Below are 25,548 nucleotides of genomic sequence, written 5' to 3'. Positions count from 1 at the left end.
GTGCCAGTTTCAATTTCTTGAAAGCCTCAATAGCTTCTTCTCCAAAAGAAAATGATTTGCCTTTCTTCAAGGTATTAGTAATAGGAACAGAGATCTCAGAATAATCACGAATGAATCGTCTGAACCATGATGCCATGCCTAAGAATCTTCGAACTTCTCGAGTATTCCTTGGTATTGGTATATCTGTTATTGAGTTTATTTTGGAAGGATCTGGTTTTAACTTCCCTTCACCGATGATGTATCCAAGATACCTTAGCTCACGACGACAGAACTTTGACTTTTTCAGATTTATGGTCAGGTTCGCTCTGGACAGCATCTCTCCCACCTTGCGAAGCAGACTGACGTGTGTCTCAAAGTCTGGAGACACCACAAGGAGGTCGTCGAGATACACGAAGACTTTATTCTTCAGGTCCGGTGAGATCACCTTATCCATTAACCGACATAACCGTTGGGCTGCGTTGCACAACCCAAACGGCATGACGGTAAACTGATAATGCGGTCTCCCCGGCACTGTGAATGCGGTCTTCGGTCGACTGTCAACTGCCAGAGGAACCTGCCAGAAAGCGTCCTTTAAGTCAATACTTGAAATAAAGTACGTATCTTGTAATCGTCCTAAAAGAGCATCAATGAAAGGTAACGGATACGCATCCTTAATGGTAACATCATTTAGTTTACGTGCGTCTAAGCAAAGTCTATTTTTCTCCCCTCTTCGTACGAGCGTGACCGGCGAATTCCATGGGGAGGTACTGGGTTCAATAACTCCTAAGCTTAGCATGCGATCAAGTTCCTGGTAGATCAAAGACTCGACAGCTGGTGACACTGGGTAGTGACGTTGTTTGATCGGAGTCGCATCGCCGGTGTCGATAACGTGCTCCTCCAAATCTGTCTTGCCAAGACCATATTTTTCAAAGTCTTTGAAACTTTGTTTTGCTTCTTCAAGCAATGTCAACTGATCTGGCGATAAAACGTGCATGTCGGAATCTTGAACTTGGGAACTGATCTCTAAACTGCTTATTAGCTTCGGAGCTACCTTGAATTGTTTCCAGAAATCTACACCACAGTACATGGAATTCTCTAGACCTGGGATCAGATAGATCTCCATGGTCTTCGTCTGCCCATCGTACGAAAGCTCAGCGTTGACTTTGCCAGCACATGAAACTCGATGTCCATTAGCCGTACCAACGCTACACTTATATACGGGAATAATATTCAGATTCAATTTTTCAACCAATAACAAACAATCTTTACCTAAACAGGTGACAGTGGCTCCACTGTCGAAAAGAGCTAACACAGATATACCATTAACAAGGACCTCTCGAAAAGGTCGCGGATCGTCGGACTTCATATTGCAAAAAGTGGTGGAGGATAACGATAATCTCTTCTGACATCTAAGTTTATATCTCTCACGAGCTTTCAAGATTCTTTTGGAAACGAAAATTTCAGGTTTTGTCGAAATTTCCGAGTTAAAAATGCGCTCGCGGGCCTTCCTGTAGTTCGCCATGCGTACATGGAATGGTAGGGTCAAATCAGGTTTCGTTTTGGCTAAGTTATTGGAAAGTCTGGGTAATATTCTACACGGATCAGAAAAGATTGGGTCTATAGAAGTGGAAACATCGGATGAGCTTAGTCAGTCCACAGTCTGAGTAGCTGTGGATTCGGACTTAGAGGCATTAGAAGGACGACTAATTTGTTTGCAATTATTGCATTGTGGAGTGGTAACCCCTGGAGATCCACAACGGAAACAAAAGACTGAACGATGAGAACTAGTGCAATTCTTAAAAATGTGGCCATTGCTACCGCAATTCCAACATCTTGAAGTCTCATTTTTGGAAACACCAGGTGCCTTCGGCCGAAGCCTCAGCTCCTCAACATCATGGACTAAATCATCAAAATCAGAATCGTTAATTTCATTTATCATTCGAGGGGGTTGGCCTGTTCTGAATCTCATCGACGATTCCCTTTCAAGAAACTCTTCAGCTTTTCTAACTTCATTTCGGAATTGTTCAACAGAATAAAAAGTGCCACTAAATGTTAAATGGGCAAGTTTGGGTTTCAATCCAGCTTTGAGGATGTCTATAACTTCAAAATCTTTCAAAGGTTCCCTTAATTGAGTACGCAGATTATTTATAGCGTCTATATATTGTGTAGCAGACTCATCTCTCCCCTGCTTCCTGTCCATAATCTGCCTCATTACATCAAGATTTGATTGAAAACGCTGGAATTCCCTAACTATACACAGCTTTAACATCTCCCAGTTCAAATTTGGATATTGACGGATCAGACCCCAGTACCACTGACAAGGACGGCCTTCCAGTAAATGATGAAATTCATCAACCAATTCTTGTTCTGGGCAGCCATAACTATTTCGAAGCCTTTCTACTCGAAAGATGAAATCTTCGACATTTGGTGTCTTTGGGGTAGCATCAAACTTAATGCCCCACTTACTGAGATATGGATACCTGGGCCTACTAAAATCTTCCCTATTTCGATTTGGAACTTCCTGGTTTCTACTACCCGAACATGCATGTCTGGTATCGGTTTGTAGTGGTGGCAAATCATGAGGCCAATCAATGCTTTGAGAATGTAGTTCTTGTCTGTTAATAGGATTAGCTGGAGGAACGGAAGATTGAGAAAAAGCAGCTTGAACTGCAGCAGCAACCGCTTTCTGCATTTCCTTTTTCATGGTTTCAACCATTGATGCTTGGGTGGCCTCTAAGGCGGACTGAACTACCTCAAGAACTCCTGTGCTACTAAGTCTTTCAATTTGCTCATCATCATTGCCTCGAATGGTCAAGGGACTAAACGAAGGCCTAGTAATTGTACTTGGTTGCTCATTTACTTGCGAAAGAGTAGGTGGACTTGCAAATTCGTTTGGTGTAGGCGGATCATTGCCATCAGCGCTAGCTGGGATACCTGATCCGGTACCTGGTTCTGTTCCAGCAGCTTCTCCTACTGCTTGGCTTGTCGACCTGGTAATAATGCTGTAAGTTTTTGGCTTAGCACCTGTAGCAGGCTGCATGATGTCCCACAAATCAACAAAAGTTACAAAAAAAAAAATGTCCTTGTACTACTCAGTCCAACAAGAAATTTCAATAAAAAGCTCAAAATCCAAAAATGTCTTCTCTAATGACCGACAGGTTTTCAAAAAGGTAGGTATGATACCATAAATTCAACAAAAATACCAAAGATATATAGATGAAACAGTCAATCACGGTTACTGCCTTAAGGTTCCGAAAAGTCCAATATAGAAAATCTCATACGCAACAAAACTCAATATGAAAATTTAAATGGTTCCAACAGGTCAGGTATTTCGAAAAAGGATCGAACCAAAAAAACAATAAATCTTGCAAAGTTTCTCATAAGCAGAAAAAAACTCAAAAATCCTGTAAAACAGAATAAATTGAGACAATAGATTATCTAAGCTGTGGTAGATCAGGGTAAAAGTTTGTAAGTCCGGGTAAAATTAATTCGAATAATATTCGAATCAGAAAAAGAAAGGTCTTAGCTGGTGAAGGGAAGGAAAAAAATATATAGGACTTCGATATGCTCTTCAGTCCTCTTCGCCTACCCCTATTGTTCTATGAGGTAAACTGTTCAAAACGTAGGAGTGATTGTTGCCGGTTAGAATTTCCTCAAAGAGTTTCTCGAGGTCTCTTCAGTGTATCTTTAGTTAAGCATAGAACGGCTTTCTAAAGATACACTGGGAAATCGACAACCAGACAACAACCAGTCCTACGGAAAATGCTCCAACTCAAGGTTGAGCGCTGCCGTCCGAAGGCTCTCCAGACTAACCGCCCCTACAACCTTAAGGTACTTCAGCTGACCTCGAGTCGAACTGAAGACCAGTCTTCGGAAACAGTTAGTCCAGTTCTGTGTACACCCTGTGTGTACGTGAAAACAAACAAAAATATATTGCTACTCAAAGCGTATATATTTTAAAAGTAAGAACTAGCAATCAGTAGTCTGAGCCTATCAAACCCCTCCTGCAGTCTTATAATCAAAAAGAGAAAAACAAATGTCTTGAGGGCGACGACCCTATGCCTCACGCAATCGGAAAAAGAATGATAATTAGTACCACGGTAGAGAATTCCAGCAAAGTGAATAGTAAATCACTATCACTTCTGAAAAATCTGACCAAAACTAATGCACCACAGATCCCAATTGAAATCTCGAAAGGTTCCACCAGGTTCCACGACGATGCTTCACTTCAATTCTCAAACCAGAAACAGGAAAAAAAATTGTCAAAAGATGTTACTAGTGCAGGTGCCAGATAAAAATGAAAACTAATATGTCTTAAATGTGCCAACAATCGAATAAATATCAATAATTTTATTTTCAAAAATTTCCAGAAAATTATTTCCAATAATTGATGATCAGAATTTTCATAAAATTAAAGGTAATTAGTAGAAGGTTAAGGTATCAGCCAAGATAAATAAAAAAAATCAACAACACAAACAACTTTCATCATCTCTCAAAACGCAGTCAAAATTTTCCCAGAAAATTTCAATTCTAATAAATCAATATATTAAAGCATCTATAATATCGCAAATCATGCAAATGATCATAAATAATCAACTGCAGATGACAATATATTATAAAGCTTTAAAGAAAGTCGAAGTATGAATTCAATAACGCAGAAGTTTTGTCACAAAATTGCAGCTTGACATAAACTCAGGCTTGCAAGACGACTAAAACTCTTTTTCTTTAAGATGAAATTCAAGAAATGATGTTAAAATTTCATTGACCTTAAGTCGCAATTGGTATGTTGTAATATAACAACTCAAGACATACTGAAAACCAATCAAACAAAAATTCATACACTTAATGTTTAGGAACAATTCCCATTGATGGGAGTTGAACCTAAGACATCGGCTTATACGTTGGGCGCCATTGTTATGTAACTAGGGTGGAGTGTAAAGGGGAATGAGGCATACCAAGATGTCGCTGGTATACACTTGCCATTGAAGAAATTCGGTCTAGCTCAGTGGCCACTCCTGACTAGCCATAAACAAAATTGATTCATTATTAATTCACAATCACAAACAGGATGCTTTATTTCAAAAAAATGATATGATGTTGTTGTTGATATGGGTACCCAAGGTGTTTGTTGGGATACCATGCCCTCCCAATGGATTTTCTACAAAATCCCCAATGAGTCTCATCGATGATGAGGACTCCCAAAAATTTCCGTAGGCTGACGCTTTCCTTCTACCTTACCTTTACCGAAAGCTTTTTTAGCACATCATAATGCTCAAGAATTATTTTCGTATAACATTTCACTTATCCATTTATTCAGAGGATAATAACAAAGCATAAGAGAAATTTTCTTACATATAAGAAACTAGATCAACAATAAATTTTGGGAATATTGATTACTTAAGTACGACGTAAATAATTGACAATTTGTTTATTAGGTGTAGATATGCATACACCGGATAACTAAAAATGATTCAAAATGAACGGATGTCCATCCCATTTTGTTGTGCCATTGTGCACTATTCATTAGAAAATCGAAAGGTAATAATAAGTTTATAATTTTGAATCCTGATGCCTAATTGAGCTCAACGTAGATTTCAGAATATTTGTTCAATTCAGTTAAAAATTCAGAAAAAGTATAATTAATGGTCTGGGATAGACATTAACAAACTTGATAATGTCATATGGAATGATAAACTAGTAATAGCTAATAATAAAAGGATTGGGGGTAACAGAGGTGGTTTATATACCTTTATCAAGTATTGAATTTGTTAGAAAACAATTAATCTCAAAAAAAAAATTGTAAATGTTCGATTTTGTATCTACATAAACTTAAATATCTGTTTTAACAGACGTCTCCAAAATGCCTAATAAAAAATTGAGATCAAGTGAATTTTGAAAACAGGTACTAATGTTCGAAAATTTGTTTATAACTTTGACGTAAATTTGCGAAATCGTTCTAAACCCTTTATGATTTAAAATGAAACGATGAATTCGAGTTCACAATGTCGATCGGTCTTATGAACTGAACCCAATTTCTATATAATGTATGGTTCATTATACTCAACTTTTAACATGAAAGTAGGATTTCCGTCCCTGGATCGGACCAGAAGTCCCATCCATACACGAATGCCGGAATGACTACATGAATGTAGAAGGGGTTCAAAATTCGTAATCAAAAGAAAATATCCCATGCGGTGAATAATTCTATTCCCTAAATCCGAAAAATGATCGAAAATATTTTCCAAAACTGCACCAAAAGAATTAATTCTAATCAGAATTTATCTGTTTTTAATATTCAATATCGAAGCGAAATCGAAATGTTTGATCTGAACTTATTTAAAATCGATTTCTAATTGGAAATATAATCACCTATTAATTTGGCTTCTAAATGCAATTAATTATACGTTTGATGCAGATTCGGAAAATTATATTCCGAATTCTATTTAATGTCTAAAATAATTTATAGTTAATTTCATTTGTACCGATAGGAAAGATCGGGAAATGAATTTTCACGACTGGGAATATGATTATTATTTTGTATCGTTGCACGATCTATAATTGCAGAATCGAATTACTATTATATTTTTTGTCTATTTCTTTTGCTCAGAATCGTATATCGTAAAAGAGATTATAACCATTAGGCGAAAGACAAAAAAAAGCAAAAACAAATTTTGAAAGGCGCAAAAACGTGACTGTACCTAAGGTGTTGTTACGCGGTACGGGGGTACCGTTAGGTAAGGGGAGACGAACCGTTAAAACTCAGTGAATACTTTTATATATGATGATACCATATGCTTAAATACGCTTGTGCTAATTGATTTTATATAATAAGCATTTTTATACATAATGCACCATACGTGATGAAAATCGGCTTTCCGTCGATAATATTTATAAAAAAGTTAGACCTCATATTACCCCGCCTGTGGTGGAGGAATATGAGGTGCTAATCTGAATCAATAATTCACTAAAATACAAAACGCACTATTGCCTTTAAAAATATTAATTCGGCACTCTTTGCTACATATTGGTACTTATCTGCTCTTATAGGTAACCAGAATCTTGTCAAGAATACTCCAATATGTTTCCAACTGGATATTGGTTCAGACTCACACTCGTCAGCTGTTGCAGGTGGTATTAAGATGCGAACGATGCTGTTATGTTTTGCTGGGTACAGTGGTCTGGTGGCTAAGGGTGGATACTATGACGTCATGACCTTTCTGGTGCTTGGCGAAATGATGTTGGTAGGCGGGAACGGTGGCTTCAAATTAAACTTGCGACGTGTATTACCACAGTCAGCTGGTGGTGATGCTTTAGTGGAGCACAAGCAGATTGGTCACAAAAATTATTGGAGCGGCCTTACAAATTGCGAGTTGTGGCCACGGTCAACACTTTCCATTATAATTTCCCATAAGGGAACACAATTGCGGCTGGTGTTATGCCTTGCAGAATAGCTGCAATAAAATTTCCTTTTGCGGTAACGGGTGGCGTTTGGGTTTTTATTTCGCCTTCTAAATTAAGGTTGAAATTTAATTAAAGCTGGTGATCGATTATGTTATGGCGGGATTTTGCGTACAAAATTGTACAAAACTTGTGCTCGCCATACACCATGTGGTTTTGCTCAACCTGCTGCGCAGAAGAAATAAAAAAAAGACGCGCACACGGAATTTTAGTATACCGGTTTCTTGTAGAAATTTCTATACAAAACTCACCCTTATTTCATTTCACAAATACTTCGGTATTTGTTTAATCCCAACAGGAAAGAATATTGCAATATTGCCTAACACGTTTAGGCTATTGCGTTGAAAACTTAAACTTTTCTAATTGGTTGTTCTGTGCAACCAATTTGCAAATTACTTTTTTTCTAATGACCGGCCACTTCGAGTTGCAAAAATGAAAGAATGCAGTTCGTCTTATAGCCGAAGAGTTTGACGTTTGCAGTGACAGTGATGCCACCTTTACCAAAATGAATTGCCAAAATTTGGCTGGGCAAATTTATTTAACGGCGTTCCTTACGCCGTTGCCGCCTATGGTACGTTTACATTTACGAAATCCATTCGGATGTAATGTAAACGGTTAACATAACAATTTTGCCACTATCGATCACTTTCATCTGACTTTTATTTTCATTTTAACAATTACTTCTGCAAGTACACAATTATTCGGGTACATAAGTATTTGATAATTTATTGTGCGGGTACTTATCAATTTATTTAAACTCATGACAATATTATGACAAAGATCGGATCTTTCACCACTTGAATTTCACTCATGAAAATTCGATAAAAAAGATCGGATCTTTCACGACTTCAATTGCACTCATGAAAATTCGATGAAAAAGATGGGATCTTTCACGACTCTTTTCGCACTCATGCAAAAGAACCAGTGAAATCATGATTTCACATGGAATCACTTCCATTTAATTTTGCTGGGTAAGGACTGGATTCGGATCGATGATAAAAAATTTCGATTTAATGGAAAATTTTGTTAGCCGAGATTTGGTCCTGTCCATTTGAGAAAGTCTTAAATCCCCTGCTGAAGGCCGGATGTATATGAAAAACTTCGATTTAAACTAAACTTATCGTCAAAACCAAGAGAATTTTTGAACTTTCGGAGCCTATATCTCGGGAAGTATGGAGATTACCATATATATTGGCGTGATCAGCACTGTGATACAAATTTCAGATCGATCCGAATCCAGTTCAAACATTCATCCTGGTCCGTTCCTTTTTGAAGTTTTTACCGTTTTTACCTTTATTTCAACTCCAACAGTTCAATTCCTCAAACAATTAAAAATCAAAAACTTTGAACAGCTATCGTGATTGATGCACTCGTAAATCACAATAGTATAGTAATACCTTAGAAAAAAGCGTACAGATTTACAGTTATGTTGCAATAAACAGGGTGATGCCAAGTTTACACTTAAAAGGTAACCAGAGACAAAGACATAGAACTGTAAAGATTGGACAAAGTGCATAATGCAGTTCAATTTTACTATTAAACCATACACTATAGCTTCGTTCCCTTACTTTTTAATAGTAAAACTCGTAAAAGAGAGAATAATTGTTGTCACAAAAAAGTTTTTTCAAAAAGTTCGGGAACGGAAAAATGGAAAATACGTCAAAAAACTGGAACAAATGTCAAAGTCGGCGTATCAGCCAATCAGACGCCGGCAACCATGTTACTATTTTTTTACTCGCCCAAATTTGTCGTGTAAAAAGTTTTTAAAGTGAGCGTCATTCAGCGCCATTTTTGTTTGAAGAGAAGTGAACATTTTACAACTTTTTTGTGTACGTGAACGCTTTTTCAAGTAAAATGTGTAATGCTAAGTTTACATTTACGAAATCCACTCGATTTCATCTGCCAATTCCATAGCTCAAACGTCAAGTGAAATCTCATCTGAATTCCATTGGATTTCATTTGACGTTTAACCTATGGATTTGACAGATGAAATCGAGTGGATTTCGTAAATGTAAACATAGTATAAAAGTCGTAAAAATTGTAAAAAGTTTTTAGTTCTGGAACACAGATTATGTTTACATTTACGAAATCCACTCGATTTCAACTGTCAATTCCATTGATCAAACGTCAAATGAAATCCAGTCGATTTGAGATGAGTTTTCATTTGACGTATACGCAAAGGAATTGACAGTTGAAATCGAGTGGATTTCGTAAATGTAAACTTAGCATTACTCTCTGAAAAGAAGATACTGAATAATTATTACTGAAAAAGTAAAAAGACACAACTAATGAATTTTGTACACTAGTATGAAATCAGCTGTTTTTGCCCTTGTACCTGAATTATTGTGCCATGCACCCATCCATCCACCTGAATAAATGCCGCCTTGGACAGCTGATTGTTCACTTTTGTCTTGTTTCTCCTTCTAAACACTTTTCCTTGTTTATTTTACTTCTTTTTTCATTCGTGTTTACATTTAGACCTCTAAATTTTAGGGGTAGTATATTTTAAGTTCTTTATTTAACAACAAATGAATGCCGTAATTGCTTTATGCCATTTCTGTGAAGCTCATGGACCATCGGCGATTTTTTGCACCCAAACATTGAGAGACACTAAACTGGAAGATTTGTATCTTAATGGTCCGCAAAATGCTTCAACAGAACATGTACACAAACAATGTCCAGCATGTAATTCGGTGGGATTAACAAATGGCCTGTACAGTAAGGATAATGAAAGTGGAGCAACATTCTTAAGTACACAAATATCTCCATTGCCGGATGTTGCTACATTGGTAAAACAGGCAGCGGTTCGCAGCCTTAGTTGTGAGATAACCCAGAGTAAAGATGGTGGATTTGTCTTTTTTGGAGACACATCTAGAGGTCACGTGCTAAGTCATACATTTCAAGTTAGTGATGTGCAGGTAATTGAAGGAAAAACAAGTTTGATTTGATTGTTGATAAAAATAATTAATTTTTCCTTTCTTTATTAAAGGCTCGTGGTTTTTATCAATTATTCTCAATAATTATACTAATGAAAGATAAATATTTTCTACTGAATACCAAACCCTTCTTAGCTGAGCACTTAAGGAGAATATCTTTGGAGACACAAAATAGTGCAAAACGTATTAAGGAGGAAGAAGAGCTAAAGGGATCACCCAGACAGCGGAGATTGTCTGGTTCCCAGCCCTTGGTGCAAACACCCAGATCTTTGGTTGAACTTACTGGTGAGGAGAATATATTTGCCATATTGCACACACATTTCTCTTGGCTGCTCCTGGCAGGTTCAAGATTTCTCACCGAACATGTTACATTCGGAAATTTACCATGGCTACCACCACAAAGCACCAGTCATCCACCGCAGCAAAGGCTTACCTATAACATAACCACCCTGCCAATGATTCAAAAATATGAAACCCTTGATGATCCTGAGGAATTTTATTCACTGATACACATAAAGCAGTTGCTAAAGAAAACGGAATTTATTTCGTTGTGTTATTGTGCTTTGACGGGGGTTAAGGTAAGGTGTTTGGAGAAAAATTGATTTATAATTTATTTTTAATTTTTGCATTGCAGATTATTGTACGTGGCGATGCCAGACGCACGTTTTATTTTATGATGTGCCTCAAGAAGCTATTACCGGATCAAATGCACACCTTAATCCGTGTAGATGCCCAGCATCAGCATTCCATTAGTGCGGATTATAAAATTATATCAATATCGAATGAAATTGCTGTACCCATAGCTAGTGCTTCGGTGTTTCGTGTTGATTTTCTACCCGAAACCGATGATGGCAATGATATCTTGGTTAAGTGGCCGGGAACAGTACCAAATAAATGTAAGTGTGGTTTGTTAATAAATCAACATTGATTTCTAATTTTAGTTTGTTTTTCTAGTACCCGATTTATTAGTGAAACTATTGAAGGCAGTAAATGAAACCCGATTTACCGAATTGGTATTAAACCGTCATACCAAAGTCTTAGTGGAGGAATGGAAAAAGTGTGTAAACAAGTTTTGAATATTCAATTTCCAATTATAGATACTAATATTAACTTTTTCCCCAATCTGTTTTCAGCAAAGTAATATGTCTAAATCATGCCAAATCCACAAATGGCCAAAATAAACTCAAAAGGGTATTGGGTGTTCAGCCGCAAGATCAAGCCTTGATTAATTATTGGAGTGCTCATTTGCACTAAATACATTTAAGGGGTTCGGGTGGCTGTATATTTAAAATTAAGGAATTGATGCTAACATGCGTTTAAGTATTTTAATTAATTTTGCTTTTATTTCATATAGTTTGTACGGATGTATTTTTTAAATATTTATATAACGCAATAAATTATAAATTATGTTGTTCAAAGTTAAAACATGTTTGACTGTGCTATTGCAGTTATACACTTGGAACAATGTGTAGTTGAAGCACTGGCCTGTTTATATTATATCTTCTTGCCAAGTAGATTTTCTTTATGAGGATTTATTTGAAGTAGCAGTTCAAATTTATTTAAATATTTTTCTTATTTTGAATATTGTTTTGGAGTAGTCATTCTTCGAAAGAAGAATGTGTGCGAAAGAAACAAGTCAAAACTCTTGTGTGTTTTTCAAATTTGTTTTTGTTTTGAAGTAAAAGCAACGGTAAAATTATTTCGAAAACTAAAGTTCGGGCGTGTTTCATTAGCACACATTCTTCTTTCGACATACAGAAACTGGCTCATAGTTTTTTTTTATTATTATATTTTTTATACTTATTTATTATTATTATTATTTTTTGTTGTTGTTAATTTATAACTTATTTATCTTACTACTATTCATACTACTACTTTTTACTACAATAACATTTGTCCATTATGTACAAATTAGTAGATCCTTGCAGTACTGGAACAGAGCAATAGCGAGTTCTATTTGGAGTAGTTTAATAATTGAAAATAAATAGCAATTTAATTGACATTTGAAACCCAGTGGGTTGGTAAAATCCGGTAATATGTAAACGGCGTTTAAGTTAAACAAGAGAAATTATGCAAATGATTATTGATTAAGTGTCCGTGTGATATTTTAATGCATTGAATACGAATACAAACGCATAATAAATAAAATAAAAAACTAATTTCCCCCGACGGTATTCATTGTTAAAGAATAAGAAAGAATAAGAAAAATGACTTCGATACAATCTTCTCTTAAATGACAATTACTACACAACTTTATTTGTATCCATATCAATAGCTGTTAAAATAATTTCATACTTTGGTGTTTCAACAACAGGTGAAGGTACGGTTTCTGGAGATGTTTCCGCCATATTGCCATTCTTTGTAAGTGCAGAATCTTCTTCCTCAATGTGTTCAACTTCCTCCTGTCGCATATGTGTTTTCTTATGTTTATAATAAGACCCCGGCCATCGAAAACTTTTATCACATTCCTTACATGAATATGGCTTTGACGCTTCGGTGTGCAATTTCAAATGCGTTTTTAGTCCCGATTGCCATTTGAACTTCCTACCACATATATTACAGTCATGCTGTTTTTCACCTTTTGCATGAACATTTTTATGCGAAGCCAGCCCCGAGGGATAAGTAAAGGTTTTACCTGCTCAGAAATATATATAATAATAAGTAAATTACTTATATATAATAAGTAAAGGATTTACCACATTCTTCACAACTGTAAGGCTTCTCACCGCGATGTGTCATTTCATGAAATTTCTTCGTTTGCAGGGAAGCAAATTTTCCATCACAAAAATCACATGAAAACAATTTGTAATTGGCTGGTTTTTTACCTTCGTGAACACGATGCACATGTGTTCGCATTACACCCACACTTTTGAAAACTTTCGAACAATATTCGCAGGGATATTTTTGTTCGAATGTGTGGAAATTAATGTGAATCTTTAGTTCGGTACAGGTTGTCTTGCGTACTCCACAATACGGGCATATGTAGTTTTTAATTCCAGCATGGCGTTTCTTGTGTATTGCCAGCTGAGACATTAGGCGGAATCGACGCAAACAATTTTTTACTTCACACACAAATGGCCATTCAGATTTATCCATGTGAATAAACTTGTGGCCGTTTAAGGAACGTGGATTTGTCAACACTTTGCCGCATATATCACAAGGATATTTTTTCAATTCTTTGCCACACTTGTGGACACTTCGTTTGTGTTTGTTCAAGCCGGAGAGACATTTGTATTCCATAATACAATCATCTATGTTACACTTAAACACATTCGGTGTACCATTGTGGTCATTAAGATGACTTCTTAAGTTGTCCAACCGATTAAAGGCACGTTGACAATTTTCAAATGTACAAGGATATCCGGGCAAACCTTGATGTTTACGTTTATGTGCTTCCAGACGATGACTAAAACGAAATTGTTTCTTACAAATGTCGCATTTAAGGGGACAAGTTTTACTATTTTCTTTTAAGTCTTCTGAGGCGGAGGAATAATTGGAAATGGTCTGAAAGATAAGGACAGTGTAAAGAGAATAACGTACAGAAAATGCGATAGACTTACCAGTTCATCATCTGATTGATTATGTAATTCATCCTCAGCTTCATCTGCATCATTATTAGAGATCGATTCATTATCTGTTAGCAACACTTCATTTTTAATACTGGCTTTACTTTTTCGACAGCTTCTTCTCATTGGTTGTAGATCACAACTTTGCATTTCATGGGGTTTTATATCAATTTCTCCAAGATCATATTGCAGTAACCCCGTCTCCGATGTTTCTTCATTTTTTATCATTTCAACCGATTCCGCAGTTGCTTGCTCCTTAGTACTTATATTCTTTTCTTCTAAGGGATCGTTTATTTCATCCATTTTCTCTTCATTTATAGAAAATAAGTTATCATCAAATTCTTCTCGCGAAAATGGGGACTTATCTTCATATTCTGTAGCTCCTTCTTCATCTTTCAATTCTGCTAGCTTATCGAGCATGGACTTGAATTTTTTTATTGAACAACGAAACATGCATTGAAAATTATAAAAATCTAAAATTTTATCATAGCACTGCCTGCAGACTACATGAGGATAATCATCCCAAGCTTCACATTTCATATTGGTACATTCCATAATTTTCTTGTCTAACTCTAGATTGGAATTGAAGATATTATAGCTCATGCATGTTGCTTCATCAGATTCATTTCGAATTTGGCACATACAAGCTCTACAGAACTTGTCTCTTTTCGATATCTTTGTAAGTCGCTCCAGAAAATTGCTAAAAATTAAAGATAAATAATTCTTAAATTTTGGAACATTATCACTTTGTTTGGCTTAAATGTCCTGTAGGGGCACCTCTCGGATCGGACTGCCATTTTTACAGTAGATAGCCCTTGGCACCATGAATATAACGATATATAATTTTCCGTGGGGAGTCCATACTTCCCCAAAATATGCTTTTTGACATTTCGGAAATTTCGTACTTTACCATGATTAGGTTGTTTGTGAACTCCTCTCGAATCTGTTTGAAATTTTTACATATAATATTCATCGGTAAAGTCTATACTTCCCGAGATATTTTACAATTCAAACGTTGACAATTAGGGAATCGTTTTAAAGCTTATGGAGATTACTCTTTTGCCTCTGTCCATAGTAGAAAGTTTCAAATCCCCGGCCGAAAGCCGGCTACTGATTTCCACGATAAAATTTTTTTCTGGGAAATGTATAGTTCCCGATATATGGTCATCTGAACGTCCTGCTTAGAGAAAAATTAAGAAATATGTTGTTTTCGTGCCCTAGATTTGCTCCTGTCCTTAGGAGAAAGGCTTAAATCCATGGCCGAAGGCCGTCTACTTAAAAAAAATTACAATTAAAAAATAAGTTTTCCGGTAACGGTAGCTAAACTTAAAAAGTTCCGAAAATTAATTATTGGCGGTATTGGAAAGTACTACCAGTGAGTTTTAAAACGAATCCCATATTGCATAGGTTTAAGATAAAAGTGATAAAATTCGTCACGAATGCTTTATATCGTTGTAATTTCAGACCGACCCGAGAGATTGTTCTCTTTTTGTTTCTTGTGGACTTACTGATCTGAATTGTTGTACGAATCTAGAAATGACATAGGTCCAAAAAGTCGCCAATTGGATTTGTATTCTTCAGCTTCTCTAAGCTTGGAATGCTCGCTTGTGTAGCGCTTTTTCAAAGTCTGCCATGTGGATTTACATTCCTGAACTGCAAAACGGACAAATTGATAATTTGGCTACCCTTCTACTCTTTCAATCCTCCTACTTTACATACCATCGACTCCCACAACGGAAGCAATCTTACTCCATGCCTGCTGTGTTGGTACTCGTTTACCATGTTGGGGATGTCCCTTATCATAGAGTAATTCATATTTTTTCACTTCACCAATTACTGACTCGTCCAAGTCATTTTCAGGATGTTTTCCAGGCATCTTCTCATTTGTGGCTTAGTTCGAAGGAATTATTTTCCAAAATAAACTGAAAGAACTAGTTCGAGTACTATTCTTGTACAGTGTCATGGTACAATTACATAGGTAGATGTATGGTACAATTACTTAGGTAGATGCCTCAGCCCAGCTGATCGAATCTAAAACATCAAAAAAACTAGGAATTCGCCATGAAAAATCAAAACAAAAACCATATGATTTTGTAAGTAAGAGATAGAATGCGCTCGCTTTATAGAAAAACACATGCGATAAAAAGAGACAACAAGAGACCATTTGGCGAAAAATTTGACATTTTAAATTACCAAAAAAGATGCTTTGCTGTAGCAATTCGCCTATGTTCACCTATGTAATTGTACCATGGGTAGATGCATCGGCGAATAGTTACAACAAAGCAACTTTTTTGCAATGTAAACTGTCAAAATTTTCGCCCAATGGTCTCTTGTTGTCTCTTTTAATCGTTTGTGTTTATCTATAACAGGAAGAGGCATTGTGACTCACAAGAGAGCCCATGTGCTCTAAGTGAGCGTAAATTTGTTATCGCTCACAGCCTGTGTAGATGCCATGATACAATTAGGAAGGTAGATGCATCGGCGAATTGCTACAACAAAGCAACTTTTTTTGTAATGTAAACTGTCAAAATTTTCGCCGAATGGTCTCTTGTTGTCTCTTTTTATCGCTTGTGTTTGTCTTTAAAGTGATGACATGCTATCTCTTACTTACCCAATCATATGGTTATTTGTTTTGATTTTTCATGGCGAATTCCTAGTTTTTTGACGTTTTAGATTCGATCAGCTGGGCTGATGCATCTACCTTCCTAATTGTGCCATGGTAGATGCTAACACGTTGTGAACAACAACAAATTTACGCTCATTGAGAGCACAAGAGAGACCCAAAAATGTTCTCTGCCTCACTCTGATCTATAAAGTGAACACATGCTATCTCTTAAGGGCCAAATACATACGGTCCGTTGTGTGAAATGAAAAATGTGTGAATGATGCCAAGTTTGTTCTTGAAGTTTTCACGTGGTTTTCACGCGCCGTATGTGCCGCGGCGGCACATAGAGTCCGTTGTGAGTCGCGTAACGCGTTAATAACAACAACCACATGAAAAAAGTGTAAGTTATGCCAAGTTTGGACCGTACACGGTCCGTTGTGTGACGCGTTGTGCGTTGAAAACAACAACAATATGAAAAATGTGTAAGTGATGCCAAGTTTGTTCATGAAGTTTTCATGTGGTTGTTGTAACAAGACGCTCAAGGTGCAGTTTAACGCGTGACGCAACGCACAACGTACCGTATGTGCCGGGGCCATAAGTGATGCCAAGTTTGTTATCTAATTTTTCATGTGGTTGTTGTAGCGCGACGCTCAACGCGCCGTATGTGCCGAGGCCTTTAAGACCCCGCGACGCTCAACGTATCGTATGTGCCGAGGGCTTTAAGCGTTCCGTTTGTGACACGTTGCGCGTTGAAAACAACAACCACATGCGCGTTGAGCGTTGTGTTACAACAACCACATGAAAACTTCAATAACAAACTTGGCATCACTTACACATTTTTCATGTGGTTGTTGTTTTCAACGCGCAACGCGTCGCACAACGTACCGTATGTGCCGGGGGCTTTAAGTGATGGCAAGTTTGTTCAGGGCCTAAAGGCCCCGGCACATACGGTCCGTTGTGCGTCGCGTCAAGCGTTAATAACAACAACCACATGAAAAAAGTGTAAGTGATGCCAAGTTTGTTCTTGAAGTTTTCATGTGGTTGTTGTAACGCGACGCTCTACGCGCCGTATGTGCCGAGGGCTTAATACAACCACATGAAAACTTTAAGAACAAACTTGGCATCACTTACACTTTTTCATTGTTTTTGTTTTCAACGAGTTACGCGACGCACAAGGGACCGTATGTGCCGGGGGCTTTCTTGAAGTTTTCATGTGGTTGTTTTAACGCGACTCTCAACGGACCGTATGTATTTGGCCCTAAAAAGTCGATTAATCGAAAGTCGATTTGGGTATCCCTAGTCGGCATAATTTATTATTACCGGTTCAAGCTAGACACGTTTTTTTATTTTTCTGAAGAAATTTCATTAATTACATAGAAAATGGGTAAAGAAATGAATAAAAGATTTAACAAACCACAAAGAAGACCATTCCATAATAACGACAGGAAACCATATCACAACAACCGCCATGGTGGTCGAAGAGATGGTGGTCATGGTGGCAGAAGGGGAGGTCGTGGTGGCTACAGTGACAGACGAGATGGAGTTGGTTTTGTCAAACGGGAAAAGTAAGTTTTGTCATCCAACGGATATGATGAGAATTATTCTAATGTCTTCCATTGCCTTTTTAGACAACCCTTTGTTACTAGGGAAAGCCTGAAGGAAGATCAAGTGGGCATTACAGAGTATGTCAGCGAAGGTGAAGGATTTTCAGGTGTTTTAAAATCGCGTTTCTCGGACTTCCATGTCAACGAAATTGATTTGAACGGCAAAGTATTGGAGTTGAATAATTTAGAAATACCAGAAGCCAAGGAAGAACGTAAGTACAGCAGAATAATTAATAAAGACAAACTGTATTATTTATATGATGTTCTGTTTTAGCATTGAGTCCCGAGGAAGCAGAAGCTGCCAAGGAATCTTTAAAGGAAGTTCTCACCGATGAGGTGTGGAATCAAATTAAAGAATTGGCTGAATCTAAGTATGATCCTAATGCCACAGCAGAAGAATCACATGTCTACGTTGATGTCACCGAATTAGACAAAGATAAACGTACCGATGTCCATAAAATCATAAAGAAATTCTATGAAGGTAAACTGGTTAGCTCAACAGTTGGTGGCGACCAATTGGACAAAGGAGATGATCAGAAATTTATACGTGTTATGAAGCCAAAGGGACGTGATCGCAATCGTTGGAATTTCCCAGAAGAATATGTTCACTTTTTGGTGCATAAGGAAAATTTGGACACCAGTGAAGTGGCTGTAGCTATGGCTAATAATTTGAAGTAAGTACAAAGTACATTCCTTGGAGAACAGATAAGATAATTCGGAACAAAACGAGTTTATGGTTCGGTCCCGGATCTTGATGATATATATACTACATATAGCCCTTGTGGTCCTGAGTATAATAGTATACATTTTGTCTTGCACAAGTCCATACTTCCGGAAATATGGGCCGCAAATACCAATGACATTCTCGAGAACGGGAACAAAATTTTCTTTTGAATTATATTTTTCCAAATAGCCCACCTTTGGCAGTGGATTTAAGACTTTCTCCTATGGACAGGTGCAAATCTGGGGAATGGGAACAACATTTTCTTTTAAATTGTAAATTTTTCTAAGTAGTCGGCCTTGAAGCAATAGAATTTTCGGAATTTCAGATGCCCATATCTCGGGAAGTATGGACTTTTGCATGACAAAATGTATATCATTATACTCAGGACCACAAGGACTATATGTGGGGGCCCTAAACTCAACTTATGCCGACAATTCTAGGGTCAATCGTTCTACATATCCTTATACCAACATTCTATCAATAGATAGAAGAGTTAGTACATCTTCAGAGAGATCTAGAAGCCATGTAAAGAGATCGTTATCTATTCGAAGAAGATATTGTAACGGTTTCCTTCCACAATAAGAAAAATACCCTCTCACAACCCTCTATATAGAAGACCTTCTAAAGTCCTTCAATGAGAAGCTTTATAGAAACAAATAGAAGAGCTTCTAAGTGCCTTAAGTTTGGTACAGACGATCAGTTTTGAGTGTCAGTTTTGCTCAAATACTCGGTTGCTTGCCAGTGTGGCCGCTAATTTTTGTCAGTTATCAGGCAACCACAAGATATGTTGTGGTCTCGATATTTCCGAAAAATCGACAGTCAAAACTGATCGTGTTTACCTCGCTTTAAATTAAAATGGGCTACACACGACCAGTTTGACTGTCAGTTTTGCTCAAATAATCGGTTGCTTGCCAGTGTGGCCGTCCACTTTTGTCAGTCATCAGGCAACCACAAAATATTTTGTGGTTGCTGGACAGTTATCGATAATTCCGAAAAATCGACAGTCAAAACTGATCGTGTGTACCCCGCTTAATACCTTTCAAACGTCTCCTTTAGATAAATTAATGATCTTTTCTTTTTTATAATCTTATATCAGGGTGCCACCGTGGTGCAATGGTTCGATTCCCCGGCCAGGCAACATCAAACATTTTTCAACGGTGGCAAAATACCCCTCAGTAATGCTGGCGACATTTCCTGAGTATTTCAGCCTTGTAAAACTTCTCTACAAGTGGTGTCTTTAGACACGCCGTTCGGACTCGGCGATAAACAGTAGGTCCCATATCATTGAGCTAATATGAATCGGGGTGCACTCATTGATATGAGAGAAGTCTCCCTTGTCCCGTATGGGATGTTGTGGAACAATGGTTTTTTTTTTTTTTTTTGTTTTTTTTTTTTTTTTTTTTTTTTTTAATCTTAAGTCTCTTATATACTTCATAATTTTCTCGAACACTTTCAGTTTACGACCCTCTCAGGTGAACTATTGTGGAACGAAAGATAAACGTGCCAAAACAACTCAAAAATTCTGTATCAAAAAACGTACACCACGTCAAATTGTTGGTTCCATCAAGTTCTTGAATGGTGTAAAAATTGGCAATTTTGAATTTTGTAAAGAAGTGCTGAAATTGGGACAATTGAAAGGCAATCGTTTTCGTATTGCCTTGAGACATTTGACGGGCGAAAAGGAAGCTATTGAAAAATCTCTGCAGAATGTTAAAGAAAATGGTTTTATAAATTATTTTGGTTTACAACGTTTTGGCAATTCTGTTGAAGTACCGACGTATGATGTTGGTGTGGCCCTGTTGCAAGCTGATTATAAATTGGCATGCGAGCTGATTCTAAAACCTCGGGAACATGATATACCATTCCTTAAGAATATACGTGAAACTTGGTGGAAAGAACGTAATTCACAGGCTGCAGCTGACATGTTCCGTACTGATCGTTTTATAGAAAAGAAATTGTTGGATGGTTTGGCGCAGTATGGAGAAACTGATTATGCCACAGCCTTAAGAAAGGTAAGTTGTAGGAGTTACTTTTTTAGTTGCACAAACTAAAGATGAGGACTATTTACAGATTCCCCGCAATATGTTGCTCTTGTATCCTCATGCCTTCCAAAGCTTGGTTTTCAATCAGTTGGCTTCTAGGCGTATCAAAGAGTTCGGCCTCAAGCTAATACCAGGTGATTTGGTATACCGCAATAAGGATGACTTGGATGAAGATATCGAAATAACCGAAGTTTTACTAGCTGAAGAAGAGGCCGAAGAAGAAGAGAAAACTTCCGAAGACCAAAAGGAAGAAACAACAGAAACCAATCAAACTGAGACTGATAATAGTAACAATACTGAATCGATTTTCAAACGTAAAGTCAAGCCCTTAACGGAAGAGGATATTAATTCAGGAAATTACAATATATATGATGTAGTTTTACCCTTACCAGGCCACGATATCACCTATCCAAATAATGAAATAGCCACATGGTATGAAGAAACTTTAGCAAAATATAATTTAAGTTCGGAAAAACTTAAACACAACGTTAAAACATTCTCAATGGCTGGTGCCTATCGTAAGCTTTTAATTAAACCCAGCGAAATGTCTTGGGAATTCTGTTCGTATACCACACCAGAAGATACTTTAATTCTGTCCGATTTTGAAAAATTCAAAGGCAAAACATTGGATGACCTCAAAGGAAAGCGAGGAGGCCAAACTGAAGGCAATGAAAATAAATATCAAGCATTGATATTGGATTTCTGTTTACCCACAGCTGCTTATGCTACAATGATGTTGCGTGAGTTATTGAAATGTGATACCTCAGCAGCCCACCAAACGGCCATGGAAACTGCAGCAATGAAAGAAAGTAATGCCACAAACGAAGAAGCAACAAAAGCTGAGAAGAGAAGTATCGAAGAAAGCAATAATGAAGAAAAAGATGAACAGGCAGACAATGGGAATGATGAGGATGATGTTTCTGCTGCCAAAATTCCTAAGACTAATGATGAACAAGAAAGTTAGGTTATGTTTCTTTTTAGAGAATTACATTTTTTGAACTTTTAGAACTTATTAGATACTAAAAATAGAAAGTATTGATAAATGTTAAAAATAACATTTTTTACTAATATGCAATAAAAAACTATTAATTTAGTCAATAAAAATATTGAACGTGAATAACATTCTGATTACAGTGTAATGGTTACTTGATTAGCAGAAAGTAATCTAAGCTTGCAAGAGGTTTAGGTTTTCGTATTGTCACATGGAATGCCTGCTCCGGACTTTGTTGGTCAGTGTTGGGATCGGGAAATGTGTCAATCAATAGGGGTTATCATGAACGGCAATTCCCCGTGAATTTTGTCACTTCCTCCCTTAAGTTGCAACGGCGGAAAGACAAAACTCACGGGGAAATTTCGGGGTCGATTATGGAGAGTAACCCAACTCCAGTTGCGTTACCGACAACAAATATAATAATAGAAATTTCCATTTCCGCATTAATATTCATGCTTTTTTAAAATTAAATTAATTGCTGACGGTTCAAAACGCTGATATTGAATGGGTTTCACAAAATTTTCTGTAATTTCAGTTATTTTAATTGTATGATTTTCTCATCTGGCAACGCAACTACGGTTGAGTTGCTATCCATAATCGACCCCTTCATTCGTGATAACCCCCAATGTAAACAATGTCACAGGTATCAAAACGGGAATATTTTAAAACAAAGCGGTCGATTAATCGTTGCTAAAATTACTTTGTGTATGGGAACTTTCAACTGATGTTGCGAACCAGCAAGAAGCTACTAATTTTTACTACGATACCATTTTTTCCTTTATGTTATCGGAAAAATAGTAAAAATTAGTAGATTCTTGCAGGTTCTGGAACATACCAAAGCTATTCTTATTATTTGTATAAATATGGCAACATTAGAGGAATCAAAAGAAACGAAACAAAAGGTTTGTCCTTTTACGTACTGAACTTTACTGAACATTGTTTCTTCAGTAATGTTTAGCAACATTTCAATTATACAATTGTCAAATCATTACTGAAGAAAAAATGTTCAGTAAAGTTCAGTACGTAAAAAGACAAACCAAATATGTGTGTTCGTTTACTCAAAATTTGTACGAATTGTTACTGGATGTTGTTCGTTTACTCTACAGTACAATGCAAAAGACCTTAGTCGATTACAAGCGCCCTGGTCCTTTACGGGCCTGATGTTACCATTTTTAACCGGTAAAGTGTTCCCTTACTTTTAATAGCATACAATTACCACTTTTACCATTTTCTGCCACTGTTACCATTTTTAAAAGTAAAGGAACAGACAAATTGTGATTAGAAAACAGCGTATAAGACTATGTTTACATTTACGAAATCCACTCGATTTCAACTGTCAACTCCTTTGCGTATACGTCAAATGAAAACTCATCTGAAATCGAGTGCATTTCATTTGACGTTTGAGCAATGAAATTGACAGTTGAAATCGAGTGGATTTCGTAAATGTAAACATAGTGTAAGTGGGAATTGTGAAAATGTTGTGTTTAAAGAAAGCTTTTTTTGTGCGAAAAGAAAGTTAATTTCTTTATTGAATTTTCAATTTTTCTATTGTTTCTGGAATTGAGGCGCAAAAAATCAATTTAACATTGAAAAATATTTTGCTTGCGTTTTTTCTTTTGTTTTATTTTATCATTCGTAATGCCAGATTGTCTAGTTTTTACAAATTTACAACGAAAAAATTATGTGGCAATAGATTGTTAACAATTGTTTTCGTTGATTGAGAAATAATGGAAATGTGCGAATTTTTTAAATAAAATGATTAAAAATATGAAATCAAATGTGATTTTGTTAATAAAACAATATCTTCATTATTTTTAAGTGTTTTTGCAGTGTTTTAAAGAGAAATGTTTCCAAAAAATACAATTCCACTTGAGAAACCAAAAGTGGTTTCATACCGAAAATTTTTTTTTAGTTTTTCGGTTTCTGAAGAAGCTAAATACGGAATCAATTCCACTTTCGATCGGAATTGGTTTCTGTGACATGCCTGATTGATCGGTTATTTCAGAATTACGTATTAACCGGGAGTCTTGCTTGGTTTACATTTACGAAATTCACTCGATTTCAACTGTCAATTCCATTGAATAAACGTCGAACGAAATCCAAAGGATTTCAGATGAGTTTTCATTTGACGTATACGCAAAGGAATTGACACTTGAAGTCGAGTGGATTTCGTAATGTAAACCAAGCATATGACGACAATGGTTATTTTCCCTTTTATTGTTTATATGTGTAGCATGGTACAAATACACAGGTAGCCGCATCGGCAATTGTTGGCAATATAAGATGTCAAAATTTGACATCAATTCAATGCAATTGACACATTATGTTACCATCAGCTGGCATGATAATGCTACCTGTATTATTGTACCATGATGTGTAGCAAGTCCCAATTTACATTAGGCGAGGTTACTTGCGGCAATTGTCAGTTTGTAGGTGAGAGAGGGGGCTGAGAGGCAAAGGGTTACCATATGCCTCACCTCTCTCTCCATCAAATTGACAATTGCCGCAAGTAAACTCGCCTAATGTAAATTGGGACCAACTGTTACGAAATATATTCTTATGCTATGTTTACATTTACGAAATCCACTCGATTTCATCTGTCAAATCCATAGGTTAAACGTCAAATGAAATCCAATTGATTTCAGATGATATTTCATCTGACGTTTGAGCTATGGAATTGACAGATGAAATCGAGTGGATTTCGTAAATGTAAACTTAGCATTAAAAATATTTCGTTCGTACTGAAAATAGTTATAATTTTCGCAGAGATTTTTCCCGCAGTTCTCGAGGTGTCCAAATGACCCCCAATTGTATCCATTATTTCATAAAATGTATCCATCTCCAATTTGTAAAGTGTCATAAGCTTCCTATCACTTAGTTCGAATCCTCGGAGAATTTTCTTTTTTATGTGTATGTGACTTTCATTAATTTTTTTGTTTAAATTATGAAAATTCTTTTATGTCTGTAGACTTATGTCTTGTTCATACTAAGGCTAATTCGCTCTCTATTCGTTGTTCGAATCCAAATTACGATATAATTACTTCATTTCCCATACAAAATTCTTTTTAGAGAGTAAAGCATTTTATACTCTTTCAAAGGAAAAAATTAAAAAAGTAAAAAGACAACATTCAGAAAAAGTTTTCAATTTGATTAACATTTACGTTTATGATATTTGAATATTTTAAACTTTTGACAACTGCCTAAAGCTACAAAATGTTACTGAACAAAATTCCTTCAGTAAAAATTTTAAGTTCTCAGTAATAAAAATTTCCAAACAAGTTTCTCAATTCATTCTCTTTTACTGAACATTTGTGTAAAAAAACAACATTCAGTAATAATTGTAATAATTATTACAAATTATCGAGTACGCAGACACACTTAATATAATATATGCTCTGTTCCAGAACCTGCAAGAAGTTACTATTTTTTACTACGATAACATTTTTTCCTTTATGTTATCGGAAAAAATAGTAAAAATTAGTAGATTCTTGCAGTACTGGAACAGACCATTAATTTTAAATAGATATCTGAAAGAAGGACAAATATTTTTCCAGTTCACATCAATTAATTTTATATGCTGTTTATATTAGAACTTTTTGCGGGGTTAACCTTCTTTATGAGGATTTGTTTGACGTATATGTAA

At 36.4% G+C, this 25,548-nt stretch overlaps 3 protein-coding genes across 3 annotated transcripts; 2 read left to right on the top strand and 1 right to left on the bottom strand.

Annotated features, from left to right (window-relative positions):
• The first annotated feature begins 9,837 nt into the window (after positions 1 to 9,837).
• Positions 9,838 to 11,798, top strand: BHD (folliculin). Its single transcript, XM_073981436.1, has 5 exons — positions 9,838 to 10,355; positions 10,427 to 10,951; positions 11,008 to 11,269; positions 11,328 to 11,430; positions 11,507 to 11,798. The coding sequence occupies exons 1-5, from the start codon at positions 9,966 to 9,968 to the stop codon at positions 11,625 to 11,627; spliced, it is 1,401 nt and encodes a 466-aa protein (XP_073837537.1). The 5' UTR covers positions 9,838 to 9,965; the 3' UTR covers positions 11,628 to 11,798.
• A 799-nt stretch (positions 11,799 to 12,597) lies between these two features.
• On the bottom strand, positions 12,598 to 15,913 carry LOC141401299 (uncharacterized). Its single transcript, XM_073981435.1, has 5 exons — positions 15,659 to 15,913; positions 15,448 to 15,592; positions 13,934 to 14,639; positions 13,070 to 13,877; positions 12,598 to 13,008 (listed from the first exon to the last, which is right to left on the bottom strand). The coding sequence occupies exons 1-5, from the start codon at positions 15,813 to 15,815 to the stop codon at positions 12,617 to 12,619; spliced, it is 2,208 nt and encodes a 735-aa protein (XP_073837536.1). The 5' UTR covers positions 15,816 to 15,913; the 3' UTR covers positions 12,598 to 12,616.
• Positions 15,914 to 17,808: 1,895 nt separating this feature from the next.
• Positions 17,809 to 22,028, top strand: Pus7 (pseudouridine synthase 7). The gene is made up of 5 exons (XM_073982512.1): positions 17,809 to 18,109; positions 18,173 to 18,360; positions 18,423 to 18,822; positions 20,329 to 20,884; positions 20,943 to 22,028. The coding sequence occupies exons 1-5, from the start codon at positions 17,925 to 17,927 to the stop codon at positions 21,876 to 21,878; spliced, it is 2,265 nt and encodes a 754-aa protein (XP_073838613.1). The 5' UTR covers positions 17,809 to 17,924; the 3' UTR covers positions 21,879 to 22,028.
• The last annotated feature ends 3,520 nt before the right edge of the window (positions 22,029 to 25,548 follow it).

Source organism: Musca autumnalis, unplaced genomic scaffold, assembly GCF_047663935.1.
Source record: "Musca autumnalis isolate F117 unplaced genomic scaffold, ASM4766393v1 scaffold_4, whole genome shotgun sequence".
In the NCBI taxonomy this organism is placed as follows: Eukaryota; Metazoa; Arthropoda; class Insecta; order Diptera; family Muscidae; genus Musca; species Musca autumnalis.
The sequence above is the reverse complement of the archived record's forward strand: the minus strand, read 5'-3'. Positions and strand labels throughout refer to the sequence as shown.

Bases quoted from the DNA above. Each gene is read 5' to 3' on its own strand.
- BHD (XM_073981436.1), top strand. From the start codon at position 9,966: ATGAATGCCGTAATTGCTTTATGCCATTTCTGTGAAGCTCATGGACCA. The intron at 10,356-10,426 runs GTAATTGAAGGA...TCTTTATTAAAG, and splicing joins TTCAAGTTAGTGATGTGCAG to GCTCGTGGTTTTTATCAATT. The intron at 11,431-11,506 runs GTGTGTAAACAA...ATCTGTTTTCAG, and splicing joins TTAGTGGAGGAATGGAAAAA to CAAAGTAATATGTCTAAATC.
- LOC141401299 (XM_073981435.1), bottom strand. From the start codon at position 15,815: ATGCCTGGAAAACATCCTGAAAATGACTTGGACGAGTCAGTAATTGGT. The intron at 14,640-15,447 runs GTAAGTCCACAA...TTTAATTTTTAG, and splicing joins TCGTACAACAATTCAGATCA to CAATTTTCTGGAGCGACTTA. The intron at 13,878-13,933 runs GTAAGTCTATCG...CTTATCTTTCAG, and splicing joins ATCAATCAGATGATGAACTG to ACCATTTCCAATTATTCCTC.
- Pus7 (XM_073982512.1), top strand. From the start codon at position 17,925: ATGGGTAAAGAAATGAATAAAAGATTTAACAAACCACAAAGAAGACCA. The intron at 18,110-18,172 runs GTAAGTTTTGTC...TTGCCTTTTTAG, and splicing joins GGTTTTGTCAAACGGGAAAA to ACAACCCTTTGTTACTAGGG. The intron at 18,361-18,422 runs GTAAGTACAGCA...GTTCTGTTTTAG, and splicing joins ACCAGAAGCCAAGGAAGAAC to CATTGAGTCCCGAGGAAGCA.